The following is a 27,777-nucleotide window of genomic DNA, read 5'->3' as shown; positions in this document are numbered from 1 at the left end:
CCACAGAACCTCATGAACCCACTCATGTAATAGACGCCTACTAGCTAATTTAGAATTCATCATTTTGTACCTATAGTTGGGATTATGTTTTCCGTTGTGCATTACTTTGCATTTATCATCATTGAATTTCATCTGCCATTTTGTTGCCCAGTCACCAGTTTTGTGAGTTCCTTTTGTAACTCTACACAATCAGCTTTGGATTTAACTATCTTGGGTAATTTTGTATCCTCTGCAAAGTTTGCCACCTCACTGTTTACCCCTTTTTCCAGATCATTTATGAATATGTTGAACAGCACTGGTCCCAGTACAGATCCTTGGGGGACACTGCTATTTACCTCTCTACATTCTGAAAACTGACCATTTATTCCTTCCCTTTGTTTCCTGTCTTTTCATCAGTTATGATCCATGAGAGCACTTTCCCTCTTATCCCATGACTGCTTACTTGGCTTAAGAGCCTTTGATAAGAGACCTTGTCAAAGGCTTTCTAAAATTCCAGGTACACTATATCCACTGGATTACATTTGTCCACATGTTTGTTGACCCCCTCAAAGAATTCTATTAGACTGGCGAGTCATGATTTCCCTTTACAAAAGCTAGATTGACTGTCCCCCAACAAATTGTGTTCATCTGTGTCTGAATTCTGTTCTGTACTATAGTTTCAACTAATTTGCTTGGCACTGAATTAAGGATTACTGGCCTGTAGTTGCCAAGATTGTCTCTGGAGCCTTTTAAAAATTGGTGGCACATTAGCTATCCTCCAGTCTTTGGTATAGAAGCTGATTTAAATGTTAAATAGGTTACATACCACAATTAGTAGTTCTGCAGTTTCTTATTTTATTTTCATTAGAACTCTTGTGTGAATACTATCTGGTCCTAGTGACTTATTACTGTTTAATTTATCAGTCCGTCCCAGAACCTCCTTTATTGACATCTCAATCTACGACAAATCCTCAAATTGATAATCTAAATGAATGGGTCAGTCATTCCATTATTTTGCCCCGGATGGATGTCAGGCTGACAGGCCTATAATTACTATATCGTCCTGTTTTACCCTTCTTAAATATTGGCACAACATTGGCTTTCTTCCAGTCTCATGGAATTGCTCCAGTGCTCCAAGACTTATTTAAAAAATCGACATTAAAGAGTCCAGCAAGCACCTCGGCCAGTTCTTGTAAAACTCTTGGATGTAAGTTAGCCGGGCATACTGATATAAAAAATATTAACTTTAGTAGCTGCTGATTAATATCCTCCTTAGTTACTGTTGGAACAGAAAGTATTTCATCATCATGATATGTATGTATCACCTTGCTTGTTCCCAAATACAGATCAGAATTATTTTTATAGTACACTTCTGCATTATTTATTGACAACTTGATGTTTATTTTGACTAGCAAACATGAATTAAAACTACGACTTGCCATATTTCCAGTAGGGTTTCTTAATACATTTTTAAAAATAAACCTCTTTTCTAGTGCAGGCATGGCTTACGATGCAGGCTAACAGGTCTGAATTAGCCTACCACATTTTAGGTTAGGGGAGAGGCTAGGCTAAAGCACAGCCAGCTAACATGGCTTCAAACATACTTAGGCTGTATCTTAATGGAGCTTTTCAGTTGTGTTACCTTTAACTCGATTAACCTTTTTTTTGCCTGTCAAGAACAGGACTTTAGGCTACTTTCTAGGTTATGATAGGACTAGCTAACGTGATTGTGAAGATTTATGCTGTGTCTGCACTGGATGCTAAATGGTGTTTGAAATCGTGTTCGATAAGGCAGGTTACCTAAGTCGATTTTAAAAAGCACCTTGTTTTTTAATTTAGGAATTGGTCTGCACATGGTTTAGAAAGTGATATAAAGTAGCCCCCTAGGGTGGAAACTGTTATACAGGTATAAACTTGTTTACATACAGCAGTGTCCACACTAGGGGGTTGTACCGTTTTACTATATTGGTATACCAGTAGACTATACCATCAAAGTGCTCCTAGGGTGGATGCAGCTTATACTGGCAAAACCTGGCAAAAGCACAGTTATCTAGGTCGTCCCCTTTTCCCCCCACCCCAGTGAAATAAGCTGCCTTTGCTGGCATATTGTGCGTACTCTAGGGGCATTTGCTTGCATAGCTATGTCTGTCTGGGATCACACTCTGAACAACGTAGCTGTTGACAAAAGTCTAGTGTAGAGTTGGTCTATGTGTAAGACAGGGCTGAAGGATACCTATGGACTTCACAACATTTGCTTCTGAGCATTCTTAGTAAAATAATTTCCAACAACTTTTGTTAAATCAAAAATGTTTTTCAGACCAAGTAGAAGCTCTCGTTCTCAGCAAGAACCACATCTGTTCCAAGTTTCAAATTGAGCCTATTTTTGCTGTAGCTTTTATGTATTATTTTAAGGTGGTATTACAATGGGAAAAGTGATTTTTGTCTCTACCATGTCTCATACTGCTGAAGGGACTCTGGCCACTTTTTAGAAAATTTCCTCTGGGCAGAGACCAAGCACAGAAGACTTCAATGAATATTTTTATGAAGTTGTAAGTATGGGACAGACAGGGTTTATAGTGGAAAATGTTTTGGAGCATTGATAATTATAGTGTCTGCTAGTCCCCATTAGAATAACTGCAGTCTCTGCTCTGGCCTTTCTTCAAAAACATTTCCATTATTCTGTGCTACTACAGCTCCCCATGTGGCAGCAATAGCGAGAATGCTGTTGTAGAAAAGATGCTGTCAGCTGCTGTATTTTAACCAACATGTTGTCTAGTCTTGTTCATTGTAGTAGCTAAAATGCAGGTGGCTGCTTTGCACTAGTGGTCCTACTGTTGCTTCTGCCATGGTGTTTGAGCAACGACAGGAAGATATTTTGGTGGGAGGACTAGTATAAACAGTGGCCCTGGGGCCTGAGGGTATGTCTACACTTACATTTTATAGCGCTCTAACTTGCTGGCTCAGGGGTGTGAAAAATCATCCTTCCCCCCTCTCCCTGCGCACAACCACACTCACATTTCAAAGCGCTGCCGCAGGAGCGTTCCCACGGCAGCGCTTTGAAGTTTCTAGTGTAGATATACCCTAAGGTACGTACAATTACTGTACCAGTTTTAACTATTTTGGCTAGGAGTATGATTTTCCTTCTGAAATAGTTAGATCAGTACAGGTCCTAGTGTAGACCCACTTGTGTTTGTGTAAAGGTGCCGCATGCTGCCAAAGGAGAATATCCATATCAGTATAACTGCATCTATATTAGGGGGGCTGTAACAATTCAACTGCAGCGGTACAATTCATATGTGTAGACAAGGCCTGGTATTTGTAGTCATAAGCAGTGAAACAGCACCATAAAAAGTATGAATTTGCCTTATTTATCTCAATTTAGTGGAAATGGCAAGGTCTGGTTTTTCTCATTTGGAAATTAATGCTCATAGAAGAGTCGCACATCTTGATTCACTAAAATGGGGCTGTAATTCATTTAATGTACACATCATTGTGAACTTGTAAAACTCTGAAATGCATGTTTAACACAAAATGTTAAGGTTTTAGATGCAGGTGGGGCTGGGTGGCTGCTGTCATAGTGATGCTGTGTTCTTGCACTACTCTTGCCATGGGAAGAAGGCTCTATCTGTGGGTTACTGTTCAAGGCCACATCTACACTGGGAAAAAAGCATTTTTTAACATGTTAAATACATCTGTTTTCCTAGGGCAGATAAGGATTTAGGGCTGGATTGTATTAGGTGCTTGAACTTCATTAGGATTCAGTATCTTGCAAGATGTCTGCTGTGTTTTAATGTTTAACCTGGCTTTGTTTCTTTGTTCAGCATATCTTACCTGTGTTGAACACTGTGTGAGAACACTTTAGAACATTAGCATGGAAAGAATTTTCAAAATTGCAAAAAAGATAGCTAAAATCCTGGTGGAGACAAGGAACTGTAGTTTTTATCTTGATGTTAAAAGTACATCTTTTTGCAGTGAAGACTTAGGATCTTCCACTGATGTTCATTGATGCAGATTTGCCGTTTCATTTAGTTTGGACAGTTAAAATAGATGAATTTGTTTTATTTTCTGGTTCTCCTGCCCTAGCCCGATGCTGTTGGTTTTTGGGTTGCACACACTGCAAGAGAATGTTTATATGTTAAATATTTCTATTAATGGGCTTTGTAAAATGTTTTTTATCCAGAACCTGTATTGGACCTAAAGTACCCCTGCAAGAGGGAAATAACCATATTGAGTTTGTGTGTGTATGGGGGTGGGGGGGATGTGAGAGAACCTGGATTTGTGCAGGAAATAGCCCAACTTGATTGTCATGCACATTGTGTAAAGAGTTGTCACTTTGGATGGGCTATCACCAGCAGGAGAGTGAATTTGTGTGGGGGGGTGGAGGGTGAGAAAACCTGGATTTGTGCTGGAAATGGCCCACCTGATGATCACTTTAGATAAGCTATTACCAGCAGGACAGTGGGGTGGGAGGAGGTATTGGTTCATATTCTCTCTGTATATATAAAGTCTGCTGCAGTTTCCACGATATGCATCTGATGAAGTGAGCTGTAGCTCACGAAAGCTTATGCTCTAATAAATTGGTTAGTCTCTAAGGTGCCACAAGTACTCCTTTTCTTTTTGCGAATACAGACTAACACGGCTGTTACTCTGAAACCTGTCATATTTGTAGGCTGATTCAGGGTTGGTGATTAACTGTGGTATACAATATAGGAAGAACAAAACGTATTACGTTTCTCTAAATCAGTGGTTCTCAACCAGGGGTACATTTACCCCCCCCCCCCCCCCCCCGAAAGACCTCTGCATACCCCCAACGGTACATCTACTCATCTAGATATTAGCCTAGTTTTACAATAGGCTATATAAAAAGCACTAGTGAAGTCAGTACAAACTAAAATTTCACAGGTAATGATTTGTTTATATTGCTCTGTATACTATACACTGAAATGTAAGTACAATATTTATATTCCAATTGATTTATTTTATAATTCTATGATAAAATGAAAAAGTAAGAAATTTTCAATAATAGTCTGCTGTGACACCTGTTGTATTTTTATGTCTGATTTTGTAAGTTTAAGTGAGGTGAAACTTGAGGATACACAAGACAAATCAGACTCTTGAAAGGGGTACAGTAGTCTGAAAAGATTGAGAGCTACTACTCTAAATGAACGATCTCTTATAGCCTTGTAGATCTGAAATGGGAACTTCCGATTTCTGTAAAAGTAGCCTTCTCTTGTATGAAACTGGCTTCTTTTGGTGTCATTTAAATAACAATATATCTGTAGCACTGAGCATACTTTTATGATATTGTGACACAATAACTCACACTTAAACATCAAAAGAGATACTTCAGAGGGCCCGCAAGGTTCAATAACTCTGTGGTTTGTTTCGCCTATCATCGGCCATTATATTTTTTACAAGCTCTTAAATTGCTACAGAGAGAAATTGTTTTGGATTGTAATAGATGGTTAAGAAGCTGCCAAGGATACCTTGTTGTATGGGGTGGAAACAGTTTAATACTATTTTGGTTTTATTTATCTAAGTTCTAGACAATATTGCTTAAGTATAATTTGTATTACAAATACACTGAAGTGATAGCAGGACACAAAATTATACTGTGCATTAAAGGGACATTGTCAAGGGCTTCGAAACATTTGGAAGCCTCTCCTTAGAGGAGATTAAATTTTAGTCATAGTTGTTTGAGCTTTCTCTAGTCCTTGCTGTGAATCCCACACTAATAAACATCCATGATTTGATAGATGAACCGGCTGCTCAGGTTGCAGAGCTCTGCATTTGTGAATTATCCCTGTATACTATCACTGCAAGCAAGCTCCTTTTTAATAACAACAATCATAATCTTAAAAATAAGAAGAAACTCTTGAGAGGCTTGATCCAACTCCCATTAAAGTTAGTGTAATATGTTTCATTAACTTCATAGGGAATTGGATTCATTTCTAAATTAATGTCTGGCGATTTCACGTGACTTTTTTTTTTTTTTTTTAAAGATGAAGAGTCCATGTTAGAGTGATGGAAAACTTGGGAATTAAAAATTCTTGACATCTGTGTAAGGGCGTGGGTGGGTAAATGTGCACAAATACAGTTAGCTTCTATGCTGGCAAATCCAGAAATTCAGAATTAATATTTTGAGAGAAATTGAGTAAAATTTTAAAGAAACATTAGGGTTAGTCTCATTCTGCAGAGGCTAGCAACAGGTCTGAGAGCATCATGAATCTAGACAAAGGTTTAGGGTTGTTGGAGTTTGATTATTCTTCTGGCTTGTAGATCTGATGAAGATGTGTTAACTTTCTCAGGAGGATGTTAACTAGTGTCTACTAAAGTTAGACATTTTTAAATCAGCATGTCCAGATAACTTGCATCCAAGAGTTTTAAAAGAGCTTCCTGTAGAGCTCACTGGACCATTAATTTTGATTCCCAATAAGTCTTGGAACATCGGGGAATTTCCAGAAGATTGCAAGAAAGCTAGTGTTATGCCAATAATTAAAAAGGATAAACAGGATGACACAGGTAATTATAGGCCTGTCCCTCTGACATCGATCCTGAGCAAGATAATGGAGTGGCTAATACACCACTCGATTAATAAAGAATTAAGGGAAGGTAATATAAATAATGCTAATCAACATGTGTTAATTGAAAATAGATCTTATCAAACTAACTGGATAGCTTTTTTTGCTAAGATCGCTAGTTTGACTGGTAGAAGTAACAGTATTGCTGTAATATACTTAGACTTCTGTAAGGCGTTTGACTTGGACATTTTTATTTTAAAAAAAAAACAAAACCTAGGAAGATATAAAATGAACATGGCACACATTAAATGGGTCTAAAGCTGGCTAACCGATAGGTCTCAAAATGTAACTGTAAAGGGCAAATTGTCATTGAACAGGAAGGTGTGACGCTCCCCAAGGCTGTGAGGTACCTTGTTACCACCTGTTCATGGTGTGAGGAAGCCTGCTGTCTGTGCCTGCTAGGAGTCAGCTCCCCAACCCCACTGGCCACGGGCAACACAAGCACTCCCCAGGCAGGCCTTGCTGTCTCGCTTTAGATTAGCTATAAGTATGCTCCAACTTTCGAGCCTTCCACGCATCCCCCTGGAGTGACCAGCCCTTAGTCTATTAGACATTGACAGAATTCACAGACCTGCTGCTCCTAAAGGAGCAACATGCACCAGCTTACAAGTTTCACCTCAGGATCATCTCACTGTTTAACACACAGCTCTTACATGTCTATAGTGAAAACAAGTAAAAGTGTATTTAACGAAGAGTAGAGATTGAAATGATAGCAAGTAGAAATATTGGATACAAATGGTTACATGTAAAATAAAAACATAACAGGCATTCTAGAGCCCAGACTTACTTAACTAGTTACCGTTGTTACCCTGAAAACAGATTTCTAGCTAACCTATTATTCCCACCTGGGTTTACCAAGGGTTCCCTCGAGAGGTGAAATTTAAATATCTCCTTAAAGGTTTTCCCTTAAAACCACCCACCTGTGCTCCTCAGTCTGTTTTCCTCAGGTATGGGTGGCTAAGGAATTTCCCAGAGGACATGGATACAGCCTTCTGATAAATAAACGATTAACCTAAAACAGTATTTTTACTAAAACAAGGAACCTTTTTATTGGTGCAAATAATAATCCCTAATACAATAATAATCTAAAATACAAATCCCTTGCAAGTTAGAGAGCACCCCAAACTGTAATAACATACAGTTTGAGATCATTCTAAGTGGCTGCGCCCTGCTTCAGATGGCCAGTCTTCTGCAGGACACTGACAGCAGCTCTTAAATGTTTCTTAAATCTTACATATATACATTCCTTTTGCAGCTTACACACATACATACACCTTTATTAACCGAAGCACACCCATATATACACTAACACTATACTGTACTATGTGCGATTATAGCTGACAAGCTTACTCTGTCTCCTAACTTCGCTGTCTTCTCCTCAGGTCTCTCTTTCCTTCCTCTATTCAGGGGACACCATCATAGGGCCTAATCACATCAGCCACAATATCAGAGGCTCGTTCACATCTACCAATGCGATCTATGCCGTCATGTGCCAGCAATGCCCCTCTGCCATGTACATTGGCCAAACCAGACAGTCTCTATGCAAAGGAATAAATGGACACAAATCAGACGTCAAGAATTATAACATTCAAAAACCAGTTGGAGAATACTTCAATCTCTCTGGTCACTCGATTAGAGACCCAAAAGTGGCAATACTTCAACAAAAAAACTTCAAAAACAGACTCCAACGAGAGACTGCTGCATTGGAATTAATTTGCAAACTGGATACAATTAACTTAGGCTTGAATAGAGACTGGGAGTGGATGGGTCATTACACAAAGTAAAACTATTTCCCCATGTTTATCCCCCTCCCCACCCCCCACTGTTCCTCAGAGGTTCTTGTCAACTGCTGAAAATGGCCCACCTTGATTATCACTACAAAAGGTTCCCTCCCCGCCGCACCCCGCTCTCCTGCTGGTAATAGTTCACCTCACCTGATCACTCTGGTTACAGTGTGTATGATAACACCCATTGTTTCATGTTCTCTATGTATATAAATCTCCCCACTGTATTTTCCACTGAGTGCGTCCGATGAAGTGAGCTGTGGCTCATGGAAGCTTATGCTCAAATAAATTTGTTAGTCTCTAAGGTGCCACAAGTACTCCTTTTCTTTTTGCGAATACAGACCAACACAGCTGCTACTCTGAAACCTTTCCTTCCTCTGTGTCCCCGTCTGTGTCTCTGCGTTCCAGTGGCAGGGCAGGGCAGGACTCCTCTGCTACTGTCCTGCTGCTGCTGCTTCTTTACTGGCAGCTCCTAATCCTCCGGCTGCCTACTGACACACTGACTTTTATACTGTCCTGTCAGAACTTTCTTGCACAACTGCCCACATTTTAAACTGCCGGGTCTGTTCTTAGCTTGCAGCTGTTGATTACCTCAGTGTTAGGACCTTTCCCCTACTTTGGTTTTCCTGCCAATTCTATTTTTGGTGCTGTGTGACCTGCAGCTTCTAATGGCGGAGTGACTCTTGCTTATTTAAAATGGAAGCCAGGGATACAAAATGGAATCTGGGGAATTTCTCTGGTATCAGTCCCTTCCTTAATGGTTTCAAGATATTTATATATCTAGCCATCACCTACTAGTGAATTCGATGGGTGTTTGGCGTTGTCCAAAGTTGGCTCAAGTCTCTCTTTTTGAGACTGAGCATATGTTTCTTTTCATTGGCACAATACCTTACTTCCCCAATTCAGCCTCACTAGAAGGATGTAATCATTTCAGCGCTCTCTACAACTGTTTAAGCTTTCTTTTAATTCAATGTATTAAAATAAGCATCTCAGTCACCACCAGTATCTGAAGCATTAAGATCACTATAATAGATGCAAAATTGCTTGCATTCCTGTTTGTTTTATTTTAATTTCATTTTATTTGTAAAGTGACATATAATGGTCATAACTCTGTGTATATTGGCTTTGACTCGTTATAACAAGTTCTTGCAAATATAATATTACACACACACAATTGTTTAAACAAAACTAGGGTAAAACTGTTTCATGACATATTTATGAGTTATATTTAGAAAAACAAATGGTTGGCTGTAAATTGCTCACATTAAATTTTAATACATGTTTTACAAGTTAATTTTAAATTTCTTTTAATAAACCCATTACAATTTCCAATCTTTTTTGAACTATTTGTAATTTAACATACATTTTCTTGGTTCAACAACACACTAATATAATAAATAATATACAAACAATTTGTACAAAATGGAGCCTGGGGAATTTCTCTAGTATCACTGTCATGTCTTGTAATATTGTTCAACAGTGTTTTTCAGCCAGGTGGGCTCTGATCCTTTTTTCATGAAACAAGCCACACTCTCAACTTGTTCTCTCTAGTGAAGGATCTTGGATGTCTCCTTGCATTCTCCTGTTGTACCAGACTAGTTCTTTAATGTTTGACATCAACAGGACACCCTTCTGCTGTGTGTTCCCTCCTGTAGATTTTTGTGATCTCTTGTCAACTTCAGTCTTGATTAGCTGGTGGCTTATATGTAAATAGACTTACAATGACCAGCCAGGGAGATAAATGTCTACTGCCTCTTGCTTGAACAATTCCTGTTTATCACCTTCTAGTTACTTGTTTTACCTTACATATCTTAAGAACGTAGTTTTCAGTGTAGATACATAACTTTTTAAATAATATCCTTACATACATTTCAAAGTGATTATGACGACCAGCAGGCTGTGGGCTCTCAGTAGAGCCTTTAAATGCCCTCTTTGGCTAACTATTATGTAGATAGGGATCCCCGGGGTCTCATAAAAACTCCCCATAGACCCCTTATGCCTTCTGCCAGTTGGCACCAAGGGGTCCCTTGGTCAGAGTGTGTTTCTAGCTGTGTCCTGCAGGGATTGGTTCTTGGCCCTACCCTGTGTAACGTTTCTGATAATGACCTTGAAGAAAACATAAAATAGTCACTGATAAAAGTTTGCAGATGACACAAAAATAGAGGGAAGGTAAATAACGAAGAGGACAGGTCACTGATACAGAGCGATCTGGGTTGCTTGGTAAGCTGGATGCAAGCAAATGATGTGTGTTTTAATATGGCTAAGTGTAAATCTTTGAACAAAGAACATAGGTCATACTTATACAATGGGGGAATGTATGCTGGGAAGCAGTGACACCGAAAAAGACTTGGGGGGGATGGTGGATAAGCAGCTTGAACACAAGCTCTCAGTGTGACGCCAGAAGGGCTAAATGCAGTCCATGGATGTATAAACAGGAGAATCTCAAGTAGGGGTGGTTAGGCCATATTACCTCTGTATTTGGCTTTGGAGTGACAACTTCTGGAATACAGTGTCCAGTTATAGTGTCCACAATTCAAGAAGGATGTTGATAAAATGGAGAAGGTTCAGAGAAGAGCCAAAAGAATGATTTAAAGGATTAGAAAACCTGCCTTATAGCGGTAGCCTCAAGTAGCTCAATCTACTTAGCTTAACAAAGAGAAGGTTATGGGTGACTTGATTACAATCTGTAATTACCTATGTGGAGAACAAATAATTAATAATGGGCTCTTCAGTCTAGCAGAAAAAGTATAACACAATTCAATGGTTGGAAGTTGAAGCTAGACTAATTCAGACTGGAAATAATGCATACACTTTTAACAGAGAGAATAATTAACTATTGGAGCAACTAGCCAAGGGTCGTGGTGGATTCTCCATCATGACCGTTTTTAAATCCAGACTGGATGTTTTTCTAAATGATCTGCTCTATGAATTATTTTGGGGGAAGTTTTATAGCTTGTGTTATACAGGAGGTCAGACCAGATGATCACAATGTTCCCTTTGGGTGTGGGAATCTATGAATAATTATGAAAAGTCCCAGTTCTCTAAACATGCAACTCTTTAATGATCATGGGTTAAGGAACATGTGGTATTTAATGCTTTTTCAAACTGTAGCTAGTTAGCAAAGATCCCCTTATGTCCAAAATGTACTATGTGCTTTATATACTGTAAGAAGACAGGTCTGTGCCCCAAGAGTTTACAGTCTACACAGATAACATAGGTCTTGTCTGGATGCGTATTAGCTGTGATCCCTAGGGATTACCTTGACCAGCTAATCTGTTAAAAGCACAGCTGCATTGTCTTCACTAGAATTTTAACATGTTAACAAGTACTTGTGGCACCTTAGAGACTAACCAATTTATTTGAGTATAAGCTTTCGTGAGCTACAGCTCACTTCATTGGATGCATTCAGTGGAAGATACAGTGGGGAGATTTATATACATAGAGAACATGAAACAATGACACACACACACACACACACACACACACACACACACACACACACACACACACACACACACACACACACACACACACACACACACACACTGTAACCAGAGTGATCAGGTGAGGTGAGCTATTACCAGCAGGACGGGGGGGGGGACGGGGACCTTTTGTAGTGATCATCAAGGTGGGCCACTCCAAGCAGTTGACAAACGTCTGAGGAACGGTGGGGGTGGGATAAACATGGGGAAATAGTTTTAATTTGTGTAATGACCCATCCACTCCAGTATGCCAACATTTTTATGGCTGACTTAAGACAACGCTTGCTCAGCTCTTGTCCCCTAATGCCCCTACTCTATTTGCGCTACATTGATGACATCTTCATCATCTGGACCCATGGAAAAGAAGCCCTTGAGGAATTCCACCATGATTTCAACAATTTCCATCCCACCATCAACCTCAGCCTGGACCAGTCCACACAAGAGATCCACTTCCTGGACACTACGGTGCTAATAAGCGATGGTCACATAAACACCACCCTATACTGGAAACCTACTGACCACTATTCCTACCTACATGCCTCCAGTTTTCATCCAGACCACACCACATGATCCGTTGTCTACAGCCAAGCTCTACGATACAACCGCATTTGCTCCAACCCTGCAGGCAGAGACAAATGCCTACAAGATCTCTATCAAGCATTCTTACAACTACAGTACCCACCTGCTGAAGTGAAGAAACAGATTGACAGAGGCAGAAGAGTACCCAGAAGTCACCTACTACAGGACAGGCCTAACAAAGAAAATAACAGAACGCCACTAGCCGTCACCTTCAGCCCCCAACTAAAACCCCTCCAACGCATCATCAGGGATCTACAACCTATCCTGAAGGATGACCCATCACTCTCACAGATCTTGGGAGACAGGCCAGTCCTTGCTTACAGACAGCCCCCCAACCTGAAGCAAATGCTCACCAGCAAACACACACCACACAACAGAACCACTAACCCAGGAACCTATCCTTGCAACAAAGCCCGTTGCCAACTGTATCCACATATCTATTCAGGGGACACCATCATAGGGCCCAATCACATCAGCCACAATATCAGAGGCTCGTTCACGTTCACATCTACCAATGTGATCTATGCCATCATGTGCCAGCAATGCCCCTCTGCCATGTACGTTGGTCAAACTGGACAGTCTCTACGTAAAAGAATAAATGGACACAAATCAGACATCAAGAATTATAACATTCAAAAACCAGTTGGAGAACACTTCAATCTCTCTGGTCACTCGATTAGAGACCTAAAAGTGGCAATTCTTCAACAAATAACTTCAAAAACAGACTCCAACGAGAGACTGCTGCATTGGAATTAATTTGCAAACTGGATACAATTAACTTAGGCTTGAATAGAGACTGGGAGTGGATGGGTCATTACACAAAGTAAAACTATATTTCCTCACGTTTATTCCCCCCCCCCCCCCCCCCCCCGGTTCCTCAGAGGTTCTTGTCAACTGCTGGAAATGGCCCACCTTGATTATTAGTACAAAAGGTTCTCTGGTAACAGCTCACCTTAAGTGATCGCTCTGGTTACAGTGTGTATGGTAACAGCCATTGTTACCATGTTCTCTATGTATATAAACCTCCCCACTGTATTTTCCACTGAATGCATCCGATGAAGTGAGCTGTAGCTCACGAAAGCTTATGCTCAAATAAATTGGTTAGTCTCTAAGGTGCCACAAGTCCTCCTTTTTCTTTCTGCGAATACAGACTAACACGGCTGCTACTCTGAAACATGTTAACAGATTCTCCTTGAAAATCATTTGAGGCTGTGCAATGACCTAGTCTTGAATGGTTTTCTTAACCAAATTCTACCTCAATTCCACTAGGAGCTATGAACTATGCTTGCTGAACATGACTGTCAGATCAAGGTTGTGAAAGTCATTTCCAGAATGGTCATCTCTTGTGGTGTGTAGAGAGAGACTAGATTTTTTTTTTTCCCACTGCTAGAAGTGAGAAATTTTAGGGTTTCTTGGAGGTTGAGTGATTTATCAGGATAATTACCACTTCTATCCTGGAGGTATGGGAATATTTAAGGATTATTATGTGCTTTGAAATCCTTACCGGGACCATATAATGTTTTGTGTTTGTGCAGCATCTAGCACTTTGTGGGTGCTACCAGAAACAACGTAACCAAACTTGATAGACAACAGTGGCATGGGAAATGTATATTTTGTTTTGGATATCTTAACCTTTAGCTTTGTGTTACAAACACTTTTTTACTAGTTTATTTTGCAGTATTACCAAAGTATTGTAAATACTGTCCCTGTATTGCCTGTAATAGCAGATGCCACATAGGCTTCCATAAAACTCCTACAGGTTTCCAATTGTTTAATTTTGTCCATCTTCCTCCCTTCCAGGAAGATTAGAGATATCTGCCTTTAGAAAAAGGCTGCCAATGGATTCTCTAGTAGCAGTACTTAAGACTCCAAAATTGAAAAGTGATTGTGCTAGTTCACAAGATGTCCAGCTGTTGTAGACATATACAAGGGAAAATCCCACTAGTTATTTCTCTCTTTGGATCTGGGTTGCATCTGGAGTTGACATTTGAGTTGCTGCAGCTCCTGTTCCTGTTCTATAATGTTTACAAGAATCTGAGCCTGCTATTGAAAAGAGCTCAGAGCTCCCATTAAGGCATGAAAATAAATGGCCAGTTTTTCAAAAGAGCTCAGCACATTGGGTAGACACTGGGTGTGGAGCTGTTTTGAAAACCTGGAGCAGTGCACTTTAGCAAGGGGGGGCCTTAGGGAGTGGTCTTGTACATGTGATTTCATAAAGTTATTAACGTAATAAATTACCCACACTTAGGTATGTTCAGGATGCCCATTACCATGGTATCATAGCGCAACCAACTACATTTTATGGCATTTTTTCCCTCTTCACCTTTGTTCTTTTAAAGTTTAAATACAGATTTGTTTCCTCTTAATACTCTAGCATACATTTCTATAACATAGTTTTGTAGTAGAATAGCAAAGCCTATCTTAAACAGGTTTAACAAGTGACTTGTTTTAAAATCAAACTACATTGAGTCTGCTAATTTTGTGGTTCTTTACGTTCTGGATTAAAATAAGATGTTGAAAACATGTAATCCCCAAACTTTCTGAGGTTCTGAAATAGGTATCACCAAATGAAATTAATAGGCAGGAGGTTTAAAACAAATAAAAGGAAGCATTTCTTCACACAACGCACAGTCAATCTGTGGAACTCCTTGCCAGAGGATGTTGTGAAGGCCAAGACCATAACAGCGTTCAAAAAAGAACTAGATAAATTCATGGAAGATGGGTCCATCAGTGGCGTCCCTAACCTCTGTTTGCCAGAAGCTGGGAATGAGCGACAAGGGATGGATCACTTGATGATTACCTGTTCTGTTCATTCCCTCTGGGGCACCTGCCACTGGCCACTGTCGGAAGACAGGATACTGGGATAGATGGACCTTTGGTCTGATCCAGTAGGGTGGTTCTTATGTTTTCAGGCAGGTAACACTAGAACAGTGTTCTCTTTCAGGGAATTAATAAATGCACTCTCTTCTGAGCCTTATCTTGTAAGGAGCTGAGAGCACCTTTAACTCTGTGGTGCTTGTTATTTTGCAGAATTGAGCTCTTAGACTGCAGCACATGCTAACGCTGAGGTGGGGGTGAGCAGCAGGCTGCTTACCAGCTAGCTAACATGGCCTCAGCCAAATGATAACATGACAGAAAGACAGATGTTGCACATAACTATAGGCTGCGGCAGAGAGGGTAGTTTAAGGTGAGTGTAGGATTGTAGCCACATCTGGTCACCACCTGGACAGACTGAGGTCAGGTCTACATTACAAACTTACATTGGTATAGCTACATTGCTCAGGGGTGTGAAAAAATCCACACCGCTGAGCGACCTAGTTACGCCAACCTAACCCGCAGTGTAAACAGCACTATGTTGACGAGAGGGCTTCTTCACTGACATAGCTACTGCCTGTCGTACAAGTGGATAACTACGTGGACAGGAGAAGCTCTCCCATCGGTGCAGTAGTGTCTTTTCTGAAGTACTACAGTGGTGCTGGTTCACTGGTGCAGAGCTGTAACCCTCAATTAAATCACCACGCTTTTTAATAACCCTGGGGGAGGGATTGTTTGTAAAGCAGTTTAGTTGCAATTAAAGTAAAGCAAGTTCAAGAATAAGGCCTGGCCTAAATTAGAAAACTGTGTTGCTCAGGGATGTGAAAAATCCACATCCCTGAGCAATGTAGTTAAGCCAACCAAGTCCCTGTATCTTTTTTTTTTTTTTTTCCCCTTCTCTCCAGGAAAGGCCAGACTTTGATATGTGAAAGTAGTTATTCCAAGGCTCTGTCTTTGTGTTAAAACTTCCTTGTGTAGACCAGGCCTAATTCTATACACTAGAAAATGAGGTTGGTTTAGCTACATCGGTCAGGGGCATGGCGTTGTTAAGACAACCTAAGTCCTTTTCTAGATACTGCTAGGTCGACCGAAGAATTCTTACATCAATATTGCAATCTCAGGGAGGTGGATTACTTACACTGTGGTTGTGCTGCTGTAACATTTTAAGTGTAGACAAGCCCTTAGTGTTGTAAAACATGCACAATGAGCTGTGTGAATGGGGCATAACACCATTAAAAATGCTTTTAAAGTGTGATTCTACTTTGAAAACAGACTTTGTGGAAATGATTCCATGGATTTCCAGGTTTGTTTTTTTGTGTCTAGCGCATGAGCCAGTTTTACAAGTAAAAAGGCTCAGCAAACTCCCGTTGAGGTCTGTGAAGAAAATTAGGCTAATTGTGGACCATGAATCACCATCAATAAAGATTCTGCATTTGTAGTTAGCAATTCTGTTGATGCAGCAACCAGGTTAGGATTCCTGTTCATGCTCCCAGGTTCACTGAAATAGTGCAATTAAATTGGGTCTGCTGGTGGTTGGCTTGTTTCAAGCTCTGTCCATTTGCCTTTTCTGCCCTCAGGCAGCTTATTCATCCACTCCTGGGCCAGAAGTATACTAGTGCCTCATAGGACTAAATGCATAACTGTTTAATGAACATTAGCTGTGTGGCCTAAACTGACACAAGCCAGGAAATTCCAAGTTAAGAACTGGGAGTCTGCTTTAACTTGGAATTTCCTGGTTTCTGTCTAAATCACATGTTGCGTGTTCAGGGGGTGAGTTGTTGAATTCCTCTTTTAAAGAAACAACAACTGAGGTTATAAAAATATGCATTTACCTCGGAGCTTGGAAAGGTTCCCAGTTTGGTAAGCCTGTGTACTAAGAAATACTGTTGAAAAGTCAACATTTTAAACTGGGACCTTTTTTCTAATTAGCTATGCCACGTGCAGCAATGACTGTTCTGTGTATGTGCAGTGGCCGAGTTTTATACTAGAGGGGATCTGTAATTTAAAAATAAAATGAAACTTAATACCCAATGCAGTTGGACCACACAAGGTTTATGGACTAATAATTTGTTAGACTTGTTAAACTGGAAGCAGAGTAAAGTTATAGGAGCACAAATCTGCTATAACCACTTTTTTCACTCTTGTACCTCAAATGGTATAATTGATTCCCCCTGCCTTTATTAATTTTTGTCTAAAACTTCACTCTGGGACAGAAACCTCATAACCCCATGTTTGTCTGGAATGGTTTTTATTGCCAAGTTATAAATTCCTGGAAAAATGCCATTTTATATCTAACATTGACAGAACTTTAACTATTGTCCCATGAATACGTGCCTTTAATGGCTACAGCCCAGTAATCACAGTAGTAACGTCATAGTCAAGGTTGAAATAGCCCGTTTTTATTTCTCAATTACCTGAATTCTAGTTTGGGGCTGAACTTTCCCTTGTTTCTGACCCATCTATGTTTTGGAAAGTGATGATATCTGTTCAGATCTTTTAATAATACTTGCATAGCAGTTTTCATTTAAAGATCTCAAACCTGATTAATTTAACCTCACTACTCTCTTGGGAGATAGCTAAGTATTATCCCTGGTTTGCAGAGAGGAGAAACTGAGGCTCAGAGTTTAAGGTCCTGTCTGTGTTACCCCAGTCCAATTGTTTCTCTTACATCAGGATGCAACCTAGTTAAATTGCATCTGGACCTTTCAATATAGGGTGACATGGTCTAGTCTTTTAACATAGTCATGATTTCAAACTCTGAGCCTCGTTTTCTCTCCTGTAAAACAGAGATAATATTTGCCTTCCGAGGAGGATAGGGTGGTTATATCCATTGGTATCTGTAAAGGTGATGGTTGTAGAATTGGTTCAAGAACAGTCAAGCCCTCTCTACACGGAGGAAACTGTTTTTTTAAAAAAAAAAAAAATGGCACCACTGCGAATGTTCAGCTCCACTGCTGCTGGAAGCCCTAATGTAGACGGACCACTGGCATTTAACGCCATCTGATAACCCTTGCTCATCCATGCTGTGGCTTCCAACATTGCTAACCTTTGTGGTGCTGAACTAGTGTTCAGAATTTCTATAAAAATGCCCCCAGAATAGGTAGGGCCCCGTTGTTGTTGTAACTGGGTCCCCGGATGTGGTTGTATTTGTAGTTCTAGATGGGGGCATTCCTGCTGGTCAAATCCACAGAATATGTTTATTTACTGAACTCTGCATCCAGCCCAGGGTAGACAGGCCTTCCAGAGATTAAAATGGATCAGTTTAGCTATCCTCAACAGCTCAACTGGAAATACCAACTCGCTTCAAAAATCTTGCAATTCTGGACAAAGTCACTTTGTCAAGTCCTTAAATGACAGGCTCATAGTCTTGTTCACGCTCATTCTTCCCCTTCTGTTTATAGTGGCCTTTTAAGCCCTGATCCTGCAGTGAGCTCTGACCATGGATCTCTCTGCAGGGTCGGCGCTTTAGTGACAAGAGTTGGAGAAACCTTAGAGGGTCCCAAATGGGTGGGTGATACCTTGGCTGGGAGCAGTGCTGAAGCCTGCATCAGTGCCAACAATTAACAACATTTCACTTCCGATTTGCAGGAATTGGGTGGCCTTGGTGCATTAGGTGGAACTTCCTGCGCTATGGGAAAGAAAACCAAGAGGACAGCAGATAGTTCGTCCTCTGAAGATGAGGAGGAGTATGTTGTGGAGAAGGTGCTAGACAGGCGTGTTGTGAAGGGTCAAGTGGAGTATCTTCTCAAGTGGAAAGGATTCTCTGAGTAAGTCCAACTTTCCTTCTGACTTGGGCTATCTTCTTTAGCAGCGCTCCAGGCAGTGCTTCAAATTTGACCTTTGCTGCCCTCATTCAAGCTTTCCTAAACACCTTCAAGGGTGGAGCTTGCCTTCTTCACTCCAGATAAGAGTGGCGTGCATCCATTTAAATGAGTGGGTCACGAGGAGAGGGCCTGGGATTGTGAGTGGGTTGTGAAACACTGGCAAAAGTTACTTTCCCTTTGGCATCTGCGTTCCCTCTCTCACTTCATGGAGTTGGTAGTTCCACTTGAGTTGTTCACCAGCACTCTCGTCTATAGTCTTCCTCCTCACTTGAGCACCAGTGACTGACTCCCGGGTGAAGGTGCACCTGAGCAGTTATTGTCTAGACTTATTGTGGAGATGCTATTGACTGCAGCTTGGGTAAATGGCTGTTTAGAAGAGGGATACTTCAAGTGCCTTTTTAAAAAAATCTCCCCTTTAACTTCCTCTTAATCTGCCCCAATGGGGAAACTTTTTGCAGGTTGTGTGTCCTGTGTGTTTTTCATGGCTTTTGGCCAGACCATTGGGGAATCTAGTAGTCTACCGTGAAACACAGCCATGACTGAAAATGTGCAAGGTTTTTATCTTGGCATGGGTTGTTTAAATGGATGCACACTGCTTTATACTGCGGGCGGGGGCAGAACATTTAACACAGATGATCAGAAAGGAAGGTTCTGGGGGGAGGGATTGGGAAGTATGTATTTGCATAGAAAATCTGGTAGAACCTTGTTTAGTCAAACCTGGTTTATCCATACGTCTTCACTTAAGATAATGACCTCCATTATCACTGCAGTGAAGAGCTCTGCAGACTTCCAGGTGATTCTAGAATAATCAAATGCATTCTCTGTCTCCTGTTAGTCTGAGATTATGCTTCATTTTGAAATCTTCACCTTATGAGTCACTTAGCAACACGGCAATCTGTGTTCATGAAGTGCAAGGGTATCTAAAGTATTGATACTGCAGGTGTCTGGGCTCCCAAAGGAAATGGGGAACTCAGCTTAAAACGCTTGCTAACAACTAACTAACTTTGCCTTAGAGTAGGTCAATATCTATGATCTTTGGATGGCAGCATTAAAACTTCTCCACCTCTGTTTTGATTGTTGTTGCCCATCTTTTCCATGGCAGGGAACACAATACTTGGGAACCCGAGAAGAATCTGGACTGCCCCGAGCTGATTTGTGAGTTTATGAAAAAATATAAAAAAATGAAGGAGGGTGAGAACAACAAATCAAGAGAAAAATCCGAAAGCACAAAGAGGAAATCCAGCCTCTCCAACAGTGCCGAGGACATCAAAACCAAAAAGAAGAGGGAGGTGAGCTTGCAGGATTTTCCTTCACCCCATTCCGCCACAAGTTTCTAGCAAAGCAGCAAGCCCTGTTCTGCACAGAATATATTGATCTGTGCTGGTGGAAACCATCTCCTACCCGCAACCTCCTAAAAATTACATGAGAGAATTATAAAAACGAAAGAGTCAAGAGGGTGTATTCTGTTAGGCAAACTGGCATAGAGCAACACCTCAGTTTGGCTGTGCTTCAGTCTGCCAGCTTTGTACAACTTTCAGGAAAGCTGCCCTAGAATAGGATGAACTAAATGCTGCCGCTGACTCCAAAAAATTGAATCACTAAAAATAATTAGGGTCTTAAATATAATAAAGATTAATAAACAAACAAGGAGCAAACTACAGTAGGCTAGGACACAAGAAATACAGCTTATTGTTTGACTGAAGAAAGAGACTTTAAATGCTGATTTAAGCTTGACATAAGTATTTTAAAGTAGATCTTGCCTTAAAACAATACATGCCTAAAGCAAGAGGCTTTCCTGTATGTCTCAGTCTGCAACAGTCATTTGGGGCTCTAGGGAGGATGCAGCAGTAAAATGCCTGCTCTCGCTGCCCTTAAGTGTTTCTCAAGCATTCATTCACTGTCATATCTAGGAGCAGATTTTAGGGAAAAGTTCATTGTGGGGTTTTTTTTACATTTCTATCTGTTTGTTGTAATTTCAATTTAAAATTCGTATTTATATTGTACTATGTGCAGTGACTAAGAGGCTACATTAACTATCTTGAGCCCAAATGCATTTGAATATCTAGAAGGTCTGGCATAGTTAGGATTCCAAGCAACTTCTGTGCAAAGTAGGACCCATCTCCTCTGCCCTTCCCTTGCTTTCGTTATTGATTACTGCCTCCCACTGGAATGTGGCTGGGCACTTCTGCTCTTCTCTTTGGAGAGTTGTTGCAGCATCTCCTGAAAGATGCATCTCTTTGTGCAGTTGACAAGACATGGTCTCCTCCTGACACCCACAGCTGGATGTTGTACAGATCTCCACTGTGACAGCTCTGGCTCCTGAGTGTTTGGCCATGGACTCGGTCATCTGCACCAGCCAATAGCTGCCATGAAATACATTTTCCAAGATGGGCCTAGCTAGTAAGGGCTTCAAAGGTCAGAGGTGAAATCCTGGCCTCCTTGCAATCAGTGGCAAAACTCCCATTGATTTCAATATGGCCTAGATATCACTCCAGAACCTTGTACCTTTAAAGTAGACCTGGGAAACCAGAGTAACTTTTATGGAGGTCATGGCCTTAGCCTCGTTGAGACAAAGCACTATTCACAGCTGTGAAGATCACAAAAGACTGACAGGCCTTTCTAATCTGTTAGCAAATATTTAATGAAACCCAGCCATTTAATTTTCAAACTCTGGAGGCCAGAACTACAGTATAGGCCGATGGACAGTAATTCCCAGGGAAACTGGGGAAGGTCAAGCAGCTATAGAGGGAGTATCATGTAGCCCTACTTACCTAGACTACGGAGGTAGTGGGTGGACCTTTCATGGTCAAGAGAGGAAAGGAAATCAAGGAATACAACAGAGCGGCAGAAACATGGTGCTTTCTCTTAGAACAGGAGCTCTCTGTTTCAAAGTGCTGCATAGACTTTTAACCACCATTAAAAGCCAATGGGGCATTGAAAATAAATCCCCAGACGTGGCTTTGAAAATGTAGGAAATCCAGACAGGTTGCTGGAGGTAATGATGCCTGTTGGTTAAATTACTGTCACTGCAAGCACCTTGATACTCAATTATGATGAGGGCAAGGGGGCCTTGTTGGCTGAAGTATAAAATAAAAATGTTGACTCCCTTTTTAAAAAAAAAAAAAGAGGTTTCCCAGATGTGCAGTCCAATGCACAAAACGTGAGAAGATGGGTTATTAAAGCCCATCTTTGTGGAAAAGACTAATATATGGAATCTTACATAAATGAGGAACCGTTGAGCAGTATTTTATGTCTCAGATTTTCCTTTCCTGAAGAAACTCTCCTGCAGAACTGTCTTCTCGTTGCTTTTTTTACAACCTTATTTGAAGAAATGCCCTGCCCTTTACAGCTGTGTCTGTACAAAGTTATGGCTAAGTCATTGGAGATTCAAACCCATATTGCTACTGTCTGCCAGTAATGAAATGATAAGGGGTAATAAGGTCATATATTTCATATCCAGAAGGTTACCCTTAGTGTGTAGGGATTACAGTTTTATAACCCATTATGTATCCTATTTAAAGTTTTGGAACTAAAGCTTTCCACCAGTACAATGAGCAGTTTGATTTCTACAGCTTAGCTGAAGCATCTTGTCTTCTGATTCCAATGTTCTAGCTTGGCACAGTTTCCCAAAGAGATGATGCAAATATCAACACACACTGGTATGGGTCTTAAAAATCCATGCCATGCTTGCATCCACCAGTACTTTTCATGGCAATTGCCATGTATCTGAAGCTGGAGTCTCCCCTGCTGTGTTACCTCAGCCATGATAGTCCATGATCGAACATTAAAAGGCTGGAGACTTGCATACATCTTCTGGGGGCAAAAAAGGAATAGCAGATATTTCTTAATCATTGTTACAAGGGACATTGTTTTGAAATCTAGATAATTTTTAAAAAAAAGAATTGAAAGTAGTTTGAGATAATGTACCTGTCCCCAAGTCCCCTGTCAATTTCTGTGGTTTAGTCACACTTTCTAAAAAATGTTTTTTTCCTCTCCTTTCTTGTGTAAAGACAAAAGGGGAAGCTGGGTAATTTATAGGAGAAACAGTGAAACTGATGATACACAAAGTGTTGTGAAATGCACAAAATATACTCTTGGGAAATTTCCCCCCTCTAATCTTTCAGTGATGGTAATCTCAGTTATTGCATGTCACAATAATAGGGCCACTATTTCAAACAGAAATATGATTTGTTTGTTAAGCTGTGCCCCTTACACCATGTGATCTCTTGTGTGGCACCTGCAGTAAAACATCCTTGAGGTACACATCTTTGTTTACCCCTAAAATGCTCCTCTACCCTCCACATCTCAGCTAGATCTAGTAGCTGAGCTGTCATAACCAAATATACCACAGAATGTTTAGGGTTAGATTTTTAGAAAGCGCTGAGTACCCCTGTTTGGGGTCAAACATATATTTTTGAATGTGCTTAGCTGCTGTGTAGGCACCTAAATGAAGTGGAGAGACTTTCAAATGCGCCCAGCTCCCATTGTTCTCAAAGGCAGTTGTTTGGGTGCTGAGCTCCTTCGAAAATTTAGCCCCAACGCTGTAGTATTGCAGCTGAAGATAGTGATGAGTTCCAGCCATGAAGTTCTCCTCCAGACCCACACTCTTCTAAAGTTGGACAGTGTTCAGGTCCGTCCTTTTGGTTTAGACCTATTTCTAATATAAAAACTAAACACCTGTTGCAGTGCAAATTGTGATGCAGTAGCTTAGATTTTTTTTGTATTTTATTCGTTTACTGAAATTGGTGCATTCCCAGTGGGTCTCCTAGTCACTAGTGAAGTAGCCAGATTTTGCTTGGGTCTGTATTCTCTCATTACCCTCTAAGCGTTTCTTCATTTGGCAAATGTTTTTAGTGCATCCAAAGCCAAACTGGCTGCCTCTTTGTTTGCCTCTTGATCTGCATAGCAGTATCTGTTGTACAGCATGGCAAGCAGCAAACATGTGTATCTGAGAATAACATGTGCTCCTGCAATGAAAGAGAGAACCTTCGCCCCAGACACTATGGCCTGTGGTGACTGAAAGCTGTCAGGCCACCTAACAGCCATCAGATGGTATGTGCGAGGAGCTGCATCACCCCTGCCTCCCTCACGCGCTCACAAGCCCCATCTCAGACTGTTAGTAAAAATGTACAAATTGTCCCATTGTTGGTGGCCTCAGCCCAGAGACCTCATGGACAGAATCAAACTCTCCTCTTCCTTTGGAGTTGGTGGTAGGCTCGAGAAGCTAGCATCCCTGTAGCCAGAGCTATACCTCTTCTGGGGAGAGCAGACTTTGATCTTTGGGGATGTCTGTTATCAATCCAGGACCTCTCACCAGCTGTTAATTTAAACTGATTGCCCTAAAATAGGGGCTTGGCTTTAGGGATTTCCTTGTTTTCCCCTCTCTCCGTGTTCATTATTATTGACTCATGAATTGTAGATTCCAAACAATGACTTGGAGAAGTTAAGGAGTCTAGCCGTCTTTTTATAACCTCACCATATTTCTACATGTCAGAGGGTTGCCAGTGCCCTTTTAAGTCTGCTTCATTCTAAATTGTCAGGATGTAAAGAAACAGCCAAAGATAATATAAATCATTATAATTTTTTTTTTCAACCCATTCTATCCTTGCCAGAGCAACGATATTGCCAGGGGCTTTGAAAGAGGATTAGAGCCAGAAAAGATCATCGGTGCCACAGACTCCTGTGGAGATTTAATGTTCTTAATGAAATGGTAAGTCCCGGAGTATCGTCATCTCCCCCCCCCTCCCCCGGCCTCCCTTTCAGATTAGTAGCTTGGATGGTTTTCTGGTCTGTGCTCTCGTCTAACACACCCAGGGAAGGAATGGTCCCAAGTGAGCCACTGTAGTAAACAGGACTAGGGCAGCTAGGTAGCTCCACTTTCTTTTGTGTGGCTTCATTCTCTCTCATTCAGGCTTGCCCCTCCTATCTTAGGTTTTACCTCTGCTGTGCCACTGACCTGGTGTTCACTGGTTCGGGGGCTGGCTCGCTCCCCTGTCCCAGAACACAATCAAGTTCAAGCTTCCTGCTGGAACCAGCAACTAGGCAGTTTCCAACTCTGCTCCTCCTGACCCCCCCACCCACCCAGTGATAGTGCACAGGAAATCCTTTGAAAGAGATTCCCATTTGGCTTTCTTGGTTCCTTTGCTTTTTTCAGCTGGATTGGCATCTTGCTGGGCCAATGTAGCAGGCAGCTAGTGGCCCCTCCCCCACCCTCTGCAAAGACAAAGAGCTGGGAGCTTCAGGCACAACAATCCTGCAGCTTTGCTAGGCAGGAGAAGGCTGCAGCTTTGTTTTGCCTGCCTGCTCCAGTTCCCAGCCCTGCCGTAAAGAGTTCCCTGGCTCGTGGCACCTGCCCTCGTTGGCCCAGAGTCCAGCACAGAGTGAGCCCTGGCTCTGCTTTGGCTTTTCTGAAGCCCAGCAGGACAGAAGCAGATTCACTCAATTCCCTCACATCAGCAGGCAGAGTCTTGTACTTCCCACAGGTCTCAGGGTCCTCTGCCCGCAATATGCACCAAATCTAAACATTATAAGGACAAAGTGACGCACACTGGGTGTTGCTCTTACAGCTGTTAGTTGAGCCTATCTTCTGGTAAGCTCTTGTGCATATAGAAATCCAACAGTTCTCTTTGTTCTGTACTCGCTAGTTAAAGGTGAAAAAGCACCTTACGCATACATTACCAGGTGGCTAAAGATGTTGTATTAGAGGAGTGTAATGATAAAAGCTTATTAAGAGTGAGCACACTTCTACATTGTAAATTCACGTGCTGTATGAAGAAATGTGTAAGGCAGCAACTTGGTCATCTTGCAGGCTTTTGCCAGATGCTGCAAACAAGGAGTGAAGGCAACATCTGCAGAGGCCTCTCTGGTCCTGGGATATTGTCTTTACAAATGGAAAACAAAAATTTTGCCTCTAAAACATTCACTCTGATCTCAGCCAGGGGGTTTTGCTGCTGCCATTTCTGCACTGGGGGGAGAACATCTGCACTTTGACTGTTCAGTCTTGTCCTAATTCACCGTTACCCTTCTACATTTTGGGTCAGATCAGTAGAAGAGTTACACTGCTGTGTTCTGCAGATGGATTTAATTGGGGAAGTTAATAATTAAGTGGGCTTTCAGGTTTGGATACCTTCTCACTGGGTTGTGTTCCTGAAGGTAGAGCCAGCCCCTGATATGGTGATTGACAGGTCTCCTCCTGCCACCTCAGTTGCACAGCACAGATTACACCCGGTGTAGGAATGGTGATACTTCGGGAAGAAGGTGTGCATAAAAGTATCCTATATAAATGGACTATGTTTATGGAACAGAGGGGGAAACTGCAAGTGATCCCACAAGATGAAGATGGCAAAATCTTGGTAGATGAGAGAGGCAGGGAGAGAGAGCTCCCTGGTGAGCAGTGGATACTAAACTAATGTTGTTCTTAACATTACCAAAGTGGACAGCATTACATTGATTGGGGTGGAAGGTGATCGTGGGGAGCAGGAAATGAAGTTTCCTATAATCCAGTACATGAATTGAATTTATCTGGCAGTTTTACTTGATGGTAGCGCTGGGGCAGCTGTTGCTCCACTATTCAGTTCTTCTTCAAGTAGCGTCCCGGCGGGTGCTCCACTGTAGGTGTGCTTGCGTCCCTGTGCTGCCGATCGGAGAACTTCACATGAACTGTCTCTCCCTTCCCCCAATGGGGTGTGCTCAGCTCACCGGGCTTCAAGAAGTCCCTCTCTTGTAAAGTGGCTGTCCCTATCGCAGACAAGCACTCCCGATGTATTTGCTGCCTTGGGGAAGGATACATCCAACAAAAGTGTGGTCTTTGCCAGCAACTCAGGCCCCCGTCCTCTAAGAATAGAGAGCTCAGGCAGGTTATCTTCATGGAGTCAGCTCTCCGACCCTCTCCAGACCTGCACCACAAGTCACCTGGCAGATGTGAGTCTTCTCGACAACCCTTAACACTTAAAGACTGTGGGTCAAAGAAAAAAGCTGCTTCTCACAAATCATCAAAAAAGAGAGCGAGAAGTCCCCACAGTGAGCACCGAGATAGCTGTAAACATTCTCTGGCAAACTCAGTATCCTCAGTACTGCTGGCACCGAGACCTTTTCAGTCCTGTTCCTATGGCTCATGGAAGTCCTCAGTGGCAGGTACCGTTGATAAGCCTTTGGACCCGATGGGCATGGGCGCTGAGTCAGTGGCACCGAGGAACAAACACAGGAGTAAGCTCTCCTCCAGGAAGGCATTACTGGTACGCGATCCTGCATTGGTACCGTACTTGATGCTTCATCCAGCACCAGAGTGACTGGTACTGCCTAGATCCCATCCCTGTCCCGTCCCCCCTGGCACTGCTGAATTCCGACATTTCAGGGACCTCTGTAACAGACATGCTGTGATGGTCTCCTCTTTAGTGCCGGTACCGCCACACAGAGTTTTCGTTCGGCACAGGAGTCTTCCCCGCTGTCCTGCCATGCTCCCCCGCCCTCCAGTGAGGGCTCGGACAGTGAAGCTGAGGAGATGACATCTCAATACTCCTCACAGGCTCCTTGTGGTGCCCAATATCAGAAGAGCCCTCAAGGATACCCTCAAATGGCCCCACCACCACCACCTTGATATGGCAATCCATGAGCACCACCACTGATGTCTATGCCACCACCCCAGTGGCCATACTGGGACCATTGGCCTGCATATCACCACCATGCCTTTTGAACCTCTAGCCCCACTCGAGAACCCATGAGTTACACCCCTTCG

The 27,777-nt window shown here is 41.8% G+C and overlaps 1 protein-coding gene across 1 annotated transcript in view; it reads left to right on the top strand.

Moving 5' to 3' along the window:
• The window catches only part of CBX5 (chromobox 5), a 60,886-nt gene that overhangs the window by 17,566 nt on the left and 15,543 nt on the right, over positions 1-27,777 (top strand). Inside the window, 3 exon segments of the mRNA XM_073319461.1 lie at positions 18,808-18,986; positions 20,146-20,332; positions 24,656-24,753. Coding sequence (XP_073175562.1) covers positions 18,808-18,986; positions 20,146-20,332; positions 24,656-24,753 — 464 coding nt within the window.

This window comes from Lepidochelys kempii, chromosome 20 (assembly GCF_965140265.1).
Source record: "Lepidochelys kempii isolate rLepKem1 chromosome 20, rLepKem1.hap2, whole genome shotgun sequence".
In the NCBI taxonomy this organism is placed as follows: Eukaryota; Metazoa; Chordata; order Testudines; family Cheloniidae; genus Lepidochelys; species Lepidochelys kempii.
Note: the sequence above shows the minus strand (reverse complement) of the source record. Positions and strands in the feature narration are given on the sequence as shown.